The sequence below is a fragment of the Selaginella moellendorffii genome, unplaced genomic scaffold (genome assembly GCF_000143415.4).
Source record: "Selaginella moellendorffii unplaced genomic scaffold, v1.0 SELMOscaffold_39, whole genome shotgun sequence".
Lineage (NCBI taxonomy): Eukaryota > Viridiplantae > Streptophyta > Lycopodiopsida > Selaginellales > Selaginellaceae > Selaginella > Selaginella moellendorffii.
The window spans coordinates 619935-633375 of record NW_003314300.1 but is presented as its reverse complement, the minus strand read 5'-3'; the positions used below and the strand labels follow the sequence as shown (position 1 = coordinate 633375).

General features: G+C 46.3%; 4 protein-coding genes and 1 non-coding gene across 6 annotated transcripts; 3 read left to right on the top strand and 2 right to left on the bottom strand.

Annotated features, from left to right (window-relative positions):
- Positions 1 to 59: 59 nt before the first annotated feature.
- LOC9659809 (triacylglycerol lipase 1) lies at positions 60 to 2339 on the bottom strand. Its single transcript, XM_002978864.2, has 8 exons — positions 1760 to 2339; positions 1581 to 1679; positions 1379 to 1519; positions 1172 to 1285; positions 934 to 1118; positions 798 to 877; positions 646 to 741; positions 60 to 572 (listed from the first exon to the last, which is right to left on the bottom strand). Exons 1-8 carry the CDS (start codon positions 1913 to 1915, stop codon positions 268 to 270), a joined length of 1176 nt encoding a protein of 391 aa, XP_002978910.2. The 5' UTR covers positions 1916 to 2339; the 3' UTR covers positions 60 to 267.
- TRNAD-GUC lies at positions 113 to 184 on the bottom strand. The gene has a single exon. It is a non-coding gene; the product is annotated as a tRNA-Asp (tRNA).
- Positions 2340 to 2372: 33 nt separating the features above from the next.
- Positions 2373 to 5980, top strand: LOC9659808 (G-type lectin S-receptor-like serine/threonine-protein kinase SD2-5). 2 transcript variants are annotated; one of them, XM_024683983.1, is made up of 2 exons: positions 2373 to 5147; positions 5283 to 5980. In XM_024683983.1, the coding sequence occupies exons 1-2, from the start codon at positions 2584 to 2586 to the stop codon at positions 5335 to 5337; spliced, it is 2619 nt and encodes an 872-aa protein (XP_024539751.1). In that variant the 5' UTR covers positions 2373 to 2583; the 3' UTR covers positions 5338 to 5980. The 2 variants fall into 2 exon arrangements, with proteins under 2 accessions (XP_024539751.1, XP_024539752.1); XM_024683984.1 differs by having other exon boundaries at positions 2376 to 5218.
- A 158-nt stretch (positions 5981 to 6138) lies between these two features.
- Positions 6139 to 6948, top strand: LOC112349520 (auxin-binding protein 1-like). The gene is made up of 5 exons (XM_024684106.1): positions 6139 to 6197; positions 6253 to 6350; positions 6401 to 6601; positions 6655 to 6719; positions 6782 to 6948. Exons 1-5 carry the CDS (start codon positions 6155 to 6157, stop codon positions 6891 to 6893), a joined length of 519 nt encoding a protein of 172 aa, XP_024539874.1. The 5' UTR covers positions 6139 to 6154; the 3' UTR covers positions 6894 to 6948.
- Positions 6949 to 7007: 59 nt separating this feature from the next.
- LOC9659304 (auxin-binding protein 1) lies at positions 7008 to 7812 on the top strand. The gene is made up of 5 exons (XM_002978988.2): positions 7008 to 7084; positions 7129 to 7235; positions 7297 to 7497; positions 7554 to 7618; positions 7673 to 7812. The coding sequence occupies exons 1-5, from the start codon at positions 7027 to 7029 to the stop codon at positions 7758 to 7760; spliced, it is 519 nt and encodes a 172-aa protein (XP_002979034.2). The 5' UTR covers positions 7008 to 7026; the 3' UTR covers positions 7761 to 7812.
- The last annotated feature ends 5629 nt before the right edge of the window (positions 7813 to 13441 follow it).

The following is a 13441-nucleotide window of genomic DNA, read 5'->3' as shown; positions in this document are numbered from 1 at the left end:
CGGGAAAAGAGTGTGAAGAACATTCTTATTCTTGTCCCATTGCGATCGCCCATCTCTCGTGAAAGGAAAAACATCGCTTCTTGTTCGTGAAAGGCGCAAAAGCTGTGCTATTCGCCGATGCCGGGGATCGAACCCGGGTCGTCCGCGTGACAGGCGGAAATACTCACCACTATACTACATCGACATTATTATGATAAGCGTCTTTAGCAGCAAGTTGACTAATACAGTCAACACTCCAGTGAACAAGTCCACGTCTTGGTCAACCCTTCACGATTCCAAGAAGTTGACGATGCCCTCGTAGACGTCTTTGCTCGCGCTTGTCCCAAGAACAAAGTCAAAGTGGGCGTAGTGCGGCAAGAAGAGGACCTTTTCTGGAGTTTGTTTGAGCTCGCCCAAGAGCCTGTGGACGTCGTCTGGATCGGCCAGAGCATCTTTCCCGCCGTGGATGAGCATCATCGGGATATCCGTGGGAATTCTCGAGGGCAAGTACTCTGGCACTCCTTTCGTGCCATAGCGCTCCTGGTTCTCCTTCTCGCCATAGTCGAATTTGGTGAAGCTTTTCTTCTGGAACACTGGAGGAGCAAAAGATCGGCCAGCATGACACTGTTTCCTAGGAAAAATGAGTTTTTGTTTTTTTTGGCTTACGCTGTCCCAGATGGTTCCAATTCTTGACAGAGGTCGACTGGAGCTCGTATTTGTTTATAAATCCCATCCTTGTGTCGTCAACGCAGCAATTGGGGCCTTTGAGAGATCCAAGCTTTAGTTTTTTAAGAAACAAAAACATGCGCTCCACAGACCTGTTATCAGTGATAGAATGTCACTCTCGCAAATGTTGACCGTGACGCACAGAGTTTCCAGGATCTTTGCTCCAGAAGTCCTGTAAGTCGGAGACCCAGCTAGTGAAAAAATAGAATTTTAGCTCGAGTAGCTTACGATCTGGGATTGAATTCGTAGATGTTGAGGCCGACGAGAACTAGACCAAGATTAAACCTGGTAGCTATGAGAGCAATTGGACTGGTTGTGTGCGAGACATAAGCCACAGGAGCTATCATCACTGCCTTGGAGATTTGATCCACCAATTTGCCCTCGGAGAATGCTCCCAACAACGCTTGAGAAGACTGAAATCCAGCCAGATCTCACGAAACAATCACCCTTGAAAAAAGAAACTTACCTGGGAATACGCAACAAAGTCAACTTTTTGCGTCTCACTTTTGGCAGTAACTTGCTCCACCACTGCTGGGAGATCGTAATTCACGAGCTCGTCCAAGCTCCAGTCCCAATACATCTGTGGAAAAAGAAGAATTGCTTTTCACAGTAAAAAGGAAGAACACAAAGGCTATGGCATAGAAAGAGCGTAAAAGAAAAGATTTCCAGGAACCTTGTCATCTTTGCTGAGCGAAACATGGCCGTAGCTATACGTGCTCGTTCTCGTGTTTGGGATCCAGACTTCGTGCCCTCGATTCGCAAGCATGAGCGCCAAAGATTGTCTCGGAGGATTCAGCAGCCAGATATCTCCACCCTGCAATGCTTCGATCCAGAAAATTAGCGACGAAACGGGAACCTCTCCTGGAAGAACTTACATTGTCAATGCCGTGGTAGAGGATAACTGTGCGACCACTCTTCTGTATCTTGCGATAAACTCTTTGCAGTCCCAGAAGGTATCCGTCCTGAGTTTGGATCTGGAAGAAGAAGAGTCACAACACACAGGAGTGAGAGATGTGAGAAATGAAAGGAAAGTCACCATTCCAATCAAACTTACCATGAACTCCTCGCAGTGGAAACCGTGAGGAGCGACGAGCTCCTTGCAAATTCCATCGCTGCGGGTGACTGCTTGCATTTCCTTCGCTGACGCTCCTGGAGAGCCAGCGAATGTGAGAGCGTAGCAACCGGCCAGCAAAACGAGAAGCAGCGTCATTGAATCTTAGGGAGGCCCTGGAGCAGAATGAATGCTCCAACTCTTCCTCTCAAATCTAGCAAGCCACTGCTAGAGAAGAAGAGGCCCAGAACGAAAGGGATCCCCCTCCAGTCTCAAGCGCAAAGTAAATTCCTTGCAAATCGCCGGCAGCGGCATTAAATCGCCACAAGAAAACACCCATTCTCTACCCTCCTTCCAGCAATGTGAAGAAAACCATCGCCCAACAGCGCCTGGCAGCGATCACTGGGACCGGTCACGCTCCTCGCAGATCTTTCTTTTTTCTTTCTTGCTGGAAGTACTGTGCGCCACAATCAATGGGCGGATGAATGGGCCGGCCAATGTAGGTAAAACTGCGTGATTTTCCCTCTGGGAAGCGTCAAGATCAGCACACTGACCGCTGGAAATGCAGCACCGCACCCCTGTTTCTCGCATAAACCCTAAACGAGGGCATTGATTATTCCCAGAATCGCCAGTTTGGATCCAACGGTGCATGTTTGCCACGACGAAAGATCCAACGGTGACAGCACTTTTATTATTTGATCCACCAGATTAGATCCAACGGTGAAAAAGTCTGGATCGACGGTGGACACTGTCTACTTTACGTGGCGGAATGTCCACCAGTTCAAATCCTCTCGCTAGGGAGCTAGCGGAGCTTCCCCCATGAGAAGATGATAATGCTACTTCTATGGCGCCTCCTTGCGATCGTCGCGACGACGGGATTCTCGCAGGCCGTGAAGTATGATCTCGCGCCAGGGCAGCGCATCAACAATCTAGCGAATCTCACCGAGGTTTCGATCGCGAGCGGGCCAGGGAAGTATCGGATTCTCGGCAATGGCAGCGTGGATTTCGCGAGCGACAACGGGACGTTCGCGCTCGCGTTCTTCGATCCCAATGCCACCGGCGATTTCTTCCTGTGCGTGATGATGCAGGGCCCAGCCAGCGGCAAGGCGCGCGCGGCGGTGCCGGTGTGGATCGCGAACAGGACCGGCTCCACCGGCGATGGATCGAGCCTTTTGCTCACGGGGACGCACAAGAAGTTCATCCTTCTCAACTCTCAAGGATCGCTCACTTGGAAGCTGGATGTGAACGGCATCGCAGGGATCGAGCTGGAGGAATCGGGAAATCTCGCCTTCTTCGACGAGAGCGGCGCTAGGATATGGCAGAGCTTCGATTCCCCCGGCGACACGATGCTGCCCGGGCAAGCGCTCAAATCCGGGATGAGCCTCACGAGCTCGGCCAGGAATGGCAGCGCGGCGACGCAGTTCTCGCAGGGATTCTTCGCGGCGGCGGTCTCACAAGAAACCCTCACGCTCTCGCTGCGATCCCAGCCATACAATCTCTGGAGGCTGGAAGGATCATCATCGTCATGCCCGGCGGCTCTTGGCTTCTCCGGGAACAATCTCATTCTCGGCCACGATTCTTGCGGCGCCGGGAAATCTCTCGAGATCTTGGCTTCCAGGAGAAGCGATCCTCTCGTTCTTCCGTTTCTTAGGCTGGATCCAAACGGCGACCTTGTCGTCTATGGCCTGGATCGATCCTCCTCGGACTGGCTACCCGACTCACGATTCTCGGGCGATGATCCGTGCAAGCTGCCGCTGGCTTGCGGCCCCTATGGGATCTGCGAGGCCGGAGGGAAATGCCGATGCGTGGAGATCCACAGCAAGGGGAACGAGAGCTTTGGCGGGAATGCTAGCGGCGGCGGCGCTTGCTCGGCCCCAAGCACAGGAATCCCCCAGCCGATGGTCTGCGAGAACGAGATCTACAATCACCACTTCCTCAACGCTACCGGGATCCGCTACTTCTCCACCGGATTCGTGGCGCCCAGCAAGCGATCCTCGCTCCAGGAGTGCTCCACCGATTGCCTCTCCAATTGCCAGTGCATGGCGCTCTTCTACAACGATCGATCCCGCGAGTGCTTCTTCGTGGGCGATGCGGTGATCGGGAGCATGGCGGAGGATCCGGCAGTGGACGCTTTCATCAAGTTCCAGAACGCCAAGCTCCTGATGGGTCCGATCTCCATGGCCGCGCCGGAGGGCGGTGGATCCAAGAACAGGGTCGTCCAGCTCGTGGCGGGCATCGCCGCCGCCGCGATCGTCCTGGCAGCGGTGCTGGCGGTCCTGGTGTGGAGGAATCGCCGCAAGAACAAGGCCGACAGCGATCTCAACGCGGTGCTCTCGAGCGTCCGCGGGCTGCCCCAGCGATTCTCCTACTCGGTGCTCGCGTCCGCGACCAAGGGATTCTCCCGGAAGCTTGGAGCTGGGGGATTTGGATCGGTGTACGAGGGATTCCTGGGCGATGGGCGGCACGTCGCGGTGAAGAAGCTCGAGGGCACTGGCACGCAGGGCGCGCGACAATTCATCGCCGAGGTCGCGACGATCGGGAGCATCAATCACATGAACGTCGTCCGGCTGTGCGGATTTTGCCTCGAGGATTCGCAGCGCATGCTCGTCTACGAATTCATGCCCAATGGATCGCTGGATCGGTGGCTGTTTGGCGGCGGCGGTAGCAGCGGCGGTAGTGGCGGTGGCGGCGGCGGTGGCGGCGCGGAGGGAATTGGGGATGGGAATCGATCCCCGGAGCTCCGAACGCTCAGCTGGGATCGCCGGATCGAGATCGCTCTGGGCACGGCACGTGGCCTGGCCTATCTCCACGAGGAGTGTAGCGAGCCTATTATCCACCTGGACGTGAAGCCCCAGAATATCCTACTCGACGATCGCTTCGTGGCAAAGGTGGCGGATTTCGGAATGTCCAAGCAATTGGACGACCACGATGTGAGCCAGGTCATCACGTGTGTGCGAGGAACGCCTGGATATTTGGCCCCGGAATGGCTGCTCCATTCCATCGCCACCAAGAAATGCGACGTCTACAGCTTCGGCATGGTTCTTCTCGAGATCATTGGCGGGCGGAAGAACTTGGAGGTGTCGAGGATGAACATCGATCTGGCGTGGTACTTCCCGGCGTGGGTGGTGAACGAGGTCCGGCTGGGGAATTTGATGGGCGTGGTGGATCCCAAAGTCCGGAGCTCCGCGAGCGAGAAGGTGGCGACGCGGCTCGTCCACATCGCGCTGTGGTGCATCCAGGAGAACGCCGGATCCCGGCCGGCGATGGACGAGGTCGTGCGGATGATCGAGGGGAAGCGCGAGGTGGAGGAGCCGCCGATGACGTTCCACTTCTCGGTGCAGACGGAGGCGATCGTGGACATCACCGCGTCGCGGGAGAGCGTCTCGATGGCGTACGTGACTCCCCCGAGCTTCAGCTATTCCAGCTTGATCAGATAGAAGATCTCGATCTAGGGAGGGAGTAGTGCGTGACTTTTCATGGGTTTTCAAAGCACTGATTCTTCTAGTTTTTCTCTTTGGTTTTTCAGGAGAAGTGTTGAGAGATGGATGGTCACTGCCGGAAGCTTCCGCTCCTCCAGTTGATCCTCTTGAGACAAAAGCAGCGAAAACTGTTTTCTGGGAAACCCGTGTCAGCTGAGAATGAAGTTCGTTATGGTCGTTGGTTGGATCGATCCAACTTCACGGTTTGCTTATGAACGATCGACTCTGGCAAGCGGCCGAGAGAATTGTGCGAGCCAAGCATGATCCACGACCGGGTTGTCAGCTGACACGATTTCAAGGCTGGTGGGTCTCTCGCGCTTGGCTTGCATCAAATGCGAAAACTTTCCCTGGCGAGAGAGTTTTCAGCTGACAAGAGTTTGTACTCTTCGCCAGCGCCAACAGAAATTCTCACCGCCAGCATCAGCGCACTAAATCCTCCATGCTGATCATCCGTGTTTTCGCAGCTAAAATTCTCCCGTCTCGTCAACTTCCAGAGAGTTTCTTGCTGCCATATCTCGATCTGGTCAAGCTAAAGCGGAGGCTTGATTTTGATGGATCACTGGCACATTGCTCGTGATTCCACGGGACGCTTGAATGCTACGATAGCTTTCGTGATTCATCAAAAAAAGATGATTCAGATGTGGAGTGGAGCCAGTGGCATCTGCAGTGGGTTGACGGACTTCTTTAATTTTCAGATTTTTGTTTTCTCTGTGACTTTGTAAAGGCGAAATTTAAGTTTGTGACAGCGGCTCCGCGAAAAAGATAAAAGATTGATGGAACATTCTATGAATTTCTTATCATAATATGGTTAACTTTAATAGCACGTATTCACTTTAGTTACAAACAAAAAGTGTTGAGTTTCAACATTTTCTGCTTATTTCTGTTTTAGGGTATGTGGATGGAGAGTGTTTTGGTTTGGATGCTTCTCTTCGTTACGCTTTTTTCAAGACCCTCTTCTTCAGGTATTTCATTTCAGAACTCTTGGTTTGCTTTCTCTCTTATTTTTCTCTCTTCCAGTTGTTAGAAACCTCTCTGATATTTCCGAAGGAAATTACGGCCTTTCTGGAATTTCCCACATCACTGTGGCCGGAGCGGTTCACCACGGCATGAAAGAGGTCCTGAAAAACCACACAATAGCTCACATTTTCATCTTCTTTCCTATCAGATAGAAGTTTGGCTCCAGACTTTTGCTCCAGGATCTGGCACTCCAATTCACCGCCACGACTGCGAAGAAGTCCTCTTGGTGCTCAAAGGGACCGGAACTTTGCTCTTGGCAGAACCAGGATTGGAGCATCCGGGTGAAACCACCCAGTTCCAGTTCTCACAAAACAGCACCATAGCGGTTCCTCCAAATTCAGTCCACCAGGTCTGTGTAATGGGAAAATCACCATTCGATTCAGCACGCATTCCTATGCACAGATTATCAACACAGGGGACGAGGATGTGCAGCTTTCGGCGGTAATGTCAAGACCTCCTGTTAGGGTGTAAGTTGGATATTTCAATTGCATCAAGAAAGTAGCACAACAAATCTGTTGCTGCGCTCCAGGTTTGTTTATCAGAGCTTCTCTATACCACATGCTGAGGCTGTTCATTTTCCTGCACCCTGGGATATGCAATGCTTTGCTGCTGGTCAAGGTGAACAAAATAGCTGTAAATAACTTGGATGGATTTTCACTGTATTTGTGCACATTTTATAAAGTATTTTGAAGGTTATTTTGGAGCATTATATTTGCATAAAAGGTCGGAAATCTTAAACCCCGGATATGAAAGAATCTAGTTAGGGCTTCTTCGATGAGGAGCGTCTTGCTGGTTTGGGTGCTGGCCTTTGCGGCGCTCTCAAGAGCTTCAGGTATCTCTAGAAGTGATTTACAAAAAACTTGTGTTTTGTTTCAGGGATTTTAGTAGTCAGGAACCTCTCTGATATTCCGCAAGACAGCTATGGTCGTCCGGGATTGTCTCACATGACTGTAGCTGGGGCTGTTCATCACGGCATGAAAGAGGTCTCGGATTTTTATGCTCCTGGTTCGCAGCATTCTTTTCGTTCCCTTCTGTGAACACCAGTTGGAGGTTTGGCTGCAAACTTTTGCTCCTGGATCTGGCACCCCAATTCACCGTCATGACTGTGAAGAGATATTTTTGGTGCTCAAGGGGAAAGGGACTTTGTTTCTGGCAGAACCGGGATTGGAGTATCCTGGTGAAGTCCTCCAGTTCCATATCTCTGGAAACAGCACTATGACGATTCCTGTAAATTCAGTTCACCAGGTTTGTGAGCACCCAAAAATCTTTTCCTTTGGCTCAGTCGTCTTTCAAATGCGCAGATAATCAATACAAGCAATGAGGATTTACAGTTCTATGTGATAATTTCAAGACCACCTATACGAGTGTAACTTCATGTGGACAGTTACTTGTGACCTACTAACAAGCTTAATCTTGACAGGTTTGTGTACCGCAGCTTTTTGGTACCACATACTGAGGCTGTGACACATTTTCCTTACCCTTGGGACTTAAAAACGTTAACTTCCTAAGCTGTTTTTCTTCAGAATTTATAGAAATACAAAATCTAACATGTTTTAGTTCTGTGAATAATAATTAACTGGCCCATATATTTAATAAAATTTCTATAATTTCCAAAATTAATATTACTTATGCTTCTTAATTGGGTTCCAAAAAAAGCATATTTAGCATAGTATAAATTTAGTGTATTTCAATATGGTCTCTAAAATATCATTGTCTCTGACCTTGGTACATTTCTATGTGTATATGTGTATTATGTGTGGTAAATACAAGTAAACATTAAAAAATATAATATAACTATTCTTTGAATTTTATTAAATTTAGATTGATTTTTTATGGTAGATAAAGCTTTATAAATTTTCTCTTAAACACGTATATAGTAAAAGTTAAATTTAAAATCATAATATTTTTACCACTATTTATTTATCTTCATCATGCTTCATGTTGCTAGCTTGAATGTATAGAAATGAAACTTCATATAATTTCTCTTCTAGATATAATATTATTTTAATTTAGTTTTACATTCATCATTGATTAAATTTAATCTTATTTCAAATAAGCAGTTTCAATCATTATTTATTTTATTATATTATATTGTCATTCCAAATTAGTTATTATTACTTGATAATATTAATTTTATTATTCTATAATTGTTAAATTAAACATATTATTTCATTTAAATTTCATTTTTATATATTCCAAAATTTTCCTAGTGAATAGCAACCAAGAGTGAGTTTTTTATCTTAATTAGTTATTATAATGTTTAAGACAAAATATATTTTTAGGTGGGATGTGATTAGATGTAGTATTATTCCAATGCCAGTAAAGCTATTTTTCTTCACACTATGTTATAGAATGCTTGATTCTTAATCATTTGCAACTTCACACTTGGTAGAGTAAAAAATCACGACATGATGAAAATCTTTCATTTGAGAGGATTGAACTGCTCTGGATTGAAGAGTTATCATAAGTATAACCTTCAATAATATTTATATCACTAGTGTCTTTCATTGGATGCATTCTTTTCTTCTTTAAAAATGCATAGGGAGATAATTTGATGGACTTGATGCATTCACATTTCAAAAGATATTTCAAAAGATCTCTCTCTCTCTCTCTCTCTCTCCGGCTCTCCAACAAGGAGATCCCACGCAAGAAAAAAAATGTCTTTTATATGGGCGATGTTGGTTTATTGGTTTTTAAGACAATGATTGGTTTCCTAGACGGAATTTCAATGTATAAACCAACTTTGATTCCAATGTATAAAGCAACGTTCCTGAGGGTCCGGATCGTCATCACAAGCTCCTTGTGCTCTGTCTCCACCTGCGCGAATTGGAGGCTCATACTCAGGTACCTTTCGCACATTCTACATTTGCAGCTCTTGCGAAATTCAATGGCCTCCTCGATGTTCAGCCTCGACTCTGGCTTTCCGGAGTGCATGAGTAGCACCTGTATCATGTCGCTAGAACTGGAGTGAATCTCTTCGGTAGAATTGCTGCCCGAGAATGTTGTTGAGAAGATCTCGCCAAACTATTAGAGCCTCGCTGTTTTGGAGGCGTCCACTTCTGCTGGCGAGCAGCTGAGGCCGGTCCCCAGGAACTTTAAGAGAGCTGTCTCGTAACCCAAAGGCACGAATCTGCGGTCGAATCAAACGTTGTCAAAGTGCTCGATGTATTTGACACCGCTAAAGAATGCTTCCCAGCCATCGTCCATGGGAAAACGTAAAGTATGTCATAGCTGCGAAAGATTGTGTTACCTTGCAATGCCCGTCCAAGAACACGGATGGGCAGTATGTTGCAAGGAACTTCTTCTTCTAAAAATTCTTGCTGCTCCCAAACACTCGTTCATATGATAGGCTCTTGATTTTCAGGTAAATCGGCCTGGAAAAATGAGAGATGAGACAGACGTATAAACATAAAAAAAAAGCGAACCAGGCTCTAGAAATGTCCGTGTAGCTATGGGAAGAGGCTCTAGAAATGCTTGATTGGAAGCAAGAAGAGGCTCTGGAAATGCTTGGAGGAAGCTCTTGATTAGAATCTTGGAGGGGCTCAGGAAAACTTCATGGCAAAGAGTAGAGTTTTAAACCTTCAGAGAATAAAGCAAAATACCTTGAGCACAAATTCCTGTCTCAGCTCCTCAAGACAGAAGGACATTGTGCGCCAAAACGTTCAACCAATGATCGATAGTGCTTCTAACAAGGATTTTCAGATAGAGATAGACTGGATAGGATATTTAGATTCATACCTTTTACCAAGATGCTCTCACCACTATTGAAATACTAGTTGATCACAACGCTTAACTTGATAGAAATCTGGATCAAAATGCCCTGCCATCATGGCACCTAACACCTTTTTCTCACAATATTTCTGGAAATTGGGTTCCATGCCAAAATGAGCTTACATGGAAGTGCAGACCCACCAAAATGAGATTATGTGGAAAGTGGATTACATGGCAAATCCATGTAAGCTAAGTTTTTTGGCTGGCAAATTGCTGGAATACCCTCGAAGTGCCATACCCATGACACTTGTGGCCTAATGGGCTCAAGGGTACCTATGACACTAGTGATGTGCACTAAAGGGAGTGACTTGTGAGCAATGATTTTAGAGGAGGATTTCCATTTGAAGGGTTTTTAGTGCCCAACACATCACCAAATATACCTTTAATAATTGAATTTATCTAGAATATGCAACCAAAAATATATTGCATATTTTAGAAATTAGTAAAACTAAAAGCAAGTAAGTACTAAATTAATTCAAACATTGAAAGTTGATAGCTAATGCTTAGGATATTACATGTATAGGTTTAGGCTATATTTTCCAATATAATATTAATTTCTTTACTATTTAAGGATGACTCACACCTTTATACAACATATTTTAGAGTTTCAGGGTTTTTTTTTTCTAGTTATGTCTTGCTATTAGAAGATCAAAGACAACCTTCAATTGCTGTTAGAAAATGTCTCAGACTAAGTCAATATTTGAAACTAATGCATAGAACTAACCTTTTATTCCTTCTCTCCTTCAGTAAATTTTTGAAAGACAATAGATAGATAGATAAATAGATGTTTTTGAGTAATTGTAGCACCTAATTAAGCATGAGACCATGCTAAGTTCATCCTTACAGTACTAGGAGAATTTAAAGGGGACTGCGTGCACTAAAGGATAAAGGGTGAAAACTATGTGTGTTACATTATAGTTATCAAGATTCACCCTTTTGGATTCTTGGCTATGGTCTTCAATGCTTTCAGTCTAATACTCCTACTGCCATAGATCCAAAAAAACTTGATTCAAAGGAAAAACACTACTCTACATAAAAAGACGCACAAAAAAAGTGTAGCACACCTGAATTTTGAAGCTAAACTCCAAGCCTGTTATGCTACGAAACAAGGGTCCGATACAATCCCATGAGCACCAGCTCCCCATATCCAACACCTGCACACAAAATGGTGTCAAATGGTGTCTGGCACAATTTTGGTATACCGGTGGCCTAATGCAAGGAAGAGGGGTACCCCATTGACTAAAGCAATGTGGAGTTTGGGCTTAAACCTAAGCCAGATGTAAAACAAAGAGCGAGATAACCTAGCGAGAGTCAACCACTATCCCTATTATACACATTTAGAACACCCCCCCCCTAAGGAATACACGTTTTGGGCTTTCACCCCAAACCTCCCTTAGTACCAAGAGTTAATCTCTGGGACAAACTTGAAACTTACTAAATATAGAATGTTTCTAGATTGCGAATTTGGACATGGGACGAACACTATTGTGTTTAAGCCAATCTTTACATTCCGTAAATATGCCAAATGAGCGAATTTAGACATTTTTCATAAATAGCATTTGGGACCGAAATGAGGCTAACATAAAAGGCATGATAGCGAGGGTGTTTAGTAGACACGGTAAGCTATCATCTAGTGATATTGAGGGACTAGTCTCAATACCCGAGGGTTCTTGTCACTAGCTAGTGTAAGACATAACAAGACGGGAACTCCTTACCAAGCTAAGTATGCTTAGTTAATAGCACGTAGGAATTCCGTCCTTATGCTCATCTGGTCTAAGTACACTCGAAATGCCCAGTTAACTCCACTAGCACAAGCGGGGTTACCAAAGGGATCCAATTGTACCGACCTCTTACCGTCATAGCAGTAAGGAAAGAGTGTCCATAAGGACTAGCCGACAAATATTTTTCGATACCCGATGTCATATTCGCGACACTCTCCCCCCCTTGGGGAAGATTGATGTCCTCATTGATGCATACCCAAGTTTAGCAAACCGTCAAAGAAACAACTTCGAAAGTTAATGGAAAGGACACTATGTGGGAAACGAACCGACTTAAATGAGTTATGGAACGACCTCTCCTCTACATCCAAAGACGTTAAAATTTAGACACCCTTCGGCCGTCACTGACAAGGAAATGACTAACAGAGTTAGCCACCCTTGCTGCTTCGAGTACCACTTGGCTTACAAAGGAATGATACATCCTTGCCCGCAGGAATATAGGGAGAAGGCTAGAGGCCCAACTTCCTCTGAGCAAGAAATCAACCTCGTTGGGAAGATTTAGACAACTATTATAAACTGGCAAATTAAGTTGTTTACACGACCCCTTTTCAAAAATGAATCATCGAGAGAGAGGCAGGGACTTGTGATCAGTCTATAATAGCTATCCCTATGGTTATGGATCCCATGCACCGAAGTGCCGAAGTCAGCCTGCCATAATTGACCCAAGTACCAATGAACTAGAGAAACGAAACTTTGATTTATAGAAAAATATTATTTTATTGATTTGCAAGATTTATAATAAGAGATTCCTAAGAGGTTCCCAAGTTGATTCACAAGACGGGTAACATTTCCACTTAATTAGATATTCCTTCGCACGAGCCCAACCGAGAATCCAAGATAGCTTCAACTTTGTATTCTGGTTCACCGTCCACAATATCTGGTGGCAGACAAATCTCCCTGTTGTCTGCAACATCCATAGTGTAAGGGGCCAAGAGATTAGCATGAAATACATTATGAACATTAGACATTTCTGCAGGAAGATCCAACTAATAGGATACATCACTAATGTAAGTGACTAATTTTTCCATTCTACTTTAGTCACTTAACCGCACCTCCGACCACTTGGAGGAGTCTCATTCACAACCTCCATAAGTCCCTCTCAGGACTTGGGGCTTGCTAGCCCCGAGAATGGCCTCTATGCCACTCAACCTTTGCACTTGGTCCAAGTGCTCCACGTGTCCGGTCCAATGACCGACACCCCAAGGCACCACCAACATATCAGCCTGTTACGCTAAGGCCATGCCCATTCACCTTGGTCACAACGATGGTCTGACACCACCTGCATCCCAGTCTCATCACTCAAAGACTGGGCCATCCATTCATGAGTGATCATCCCAGATCCACTCCTTAGCATCTTTAGGATGCCCACCGACATGGGGATTAGCCTTCCCAATATCTCCGTTCTAGTCCCCACTAAGTCCCTTTTCGTCCATGGCCGTGTTCGCCAACACTGCCCCTGGATCGAGGCCCACAGGCCCGACCACTAAGTCCCACGGTCCTCTGGGACTTCCTCACCACACGACTGTGCCCTTGGTCACTACCCTAGAGGACTGCTCCTCTTCCTTTCCACAGTCTGGGCCTTTGGGACAACATTTCGGAACACCGTGGCCTTACGCGAGGGCAATGGCTGTGATATTCCT

Bases quoted from the DNA above. Each gene is read 5' to 3' on its own strand.
- LOC112349520 (XM_024684106.1), top strand. From the start codon at position 6,155: ATGCTTCTCTTCGTTACGCTTTTTTCAAGACCCTCTTCTTCAG. The intron at 6,198-6,252 runs GTATTTCATTTC...TCTCTCTTCCAG, and splicing joins TTCAAGACCCTCTTCTTCAG to TTGTTAGAAACCTCTCTGAT. The intron at 6,602-6,654 runs GTCTGTGTAATG...TCCTATGCACAG, and splicing joins CTCCAAATTCAGTCCACCAG to ATTATCAACACAGGGGACGA.
- LOC9659809 (XM_002978864.2), bottom strand. From the start codon at position 1,915: ATGACGCTGCTTCTCGTTTTGCTGGCCGGTTGCTACGCTCTCACATTC. The intron at 1,119-1,171 runs GTAAGTTTCTTT...GCTGGATTTCAG, and splicing joins ACTTTGTTGCGTATTCCCAG to TCTTCTCAAGCGTTGTTGGG. The intron at 573-645 runs GTAAGCCAAAAA...TTGCTCCTCCAG, and splicing joins TTGGAACCATCTGGGACAGC to TGTTCCAGAAGAAAAGCTTC.
- LOC9659808 (XM_024683983.1), top strand. From the start codon at position 2,584: ATGATAATGCTACTTCTATGGCGCCTCCTTGCGATCGTCGCGACGACG. The intron at 5,148-5,282 runs GTACGTGACTCC...TTGGTTTTTCAG, and splicing joins CGGGAGAGCGTCTCGATGGC to GAGAAGTGTTGAGAGATGGA.
- LOC9659304 (XM_002978988.2), top strand. From the start codon at position 7,027: ATGAGGAGCGTCTTGCTGGTTTGGGTGCTGGCCTTTGCGGCGCTCTCA. The intron at 7,498-7,553 runs GTTTGTGAGCAC...TCAAATGCGCAG, and splicing joins CTGTAAATTCAGTTCACCAG to ATAATCAATACAAGCAATGA. The intron at 7,619-7,672 runs GTAACTTCATGT...TAATCTTGACAG, and splicing joins TCAAGACCACCTATACGAGT to GTTTGTGTACCGCAGCTTTT.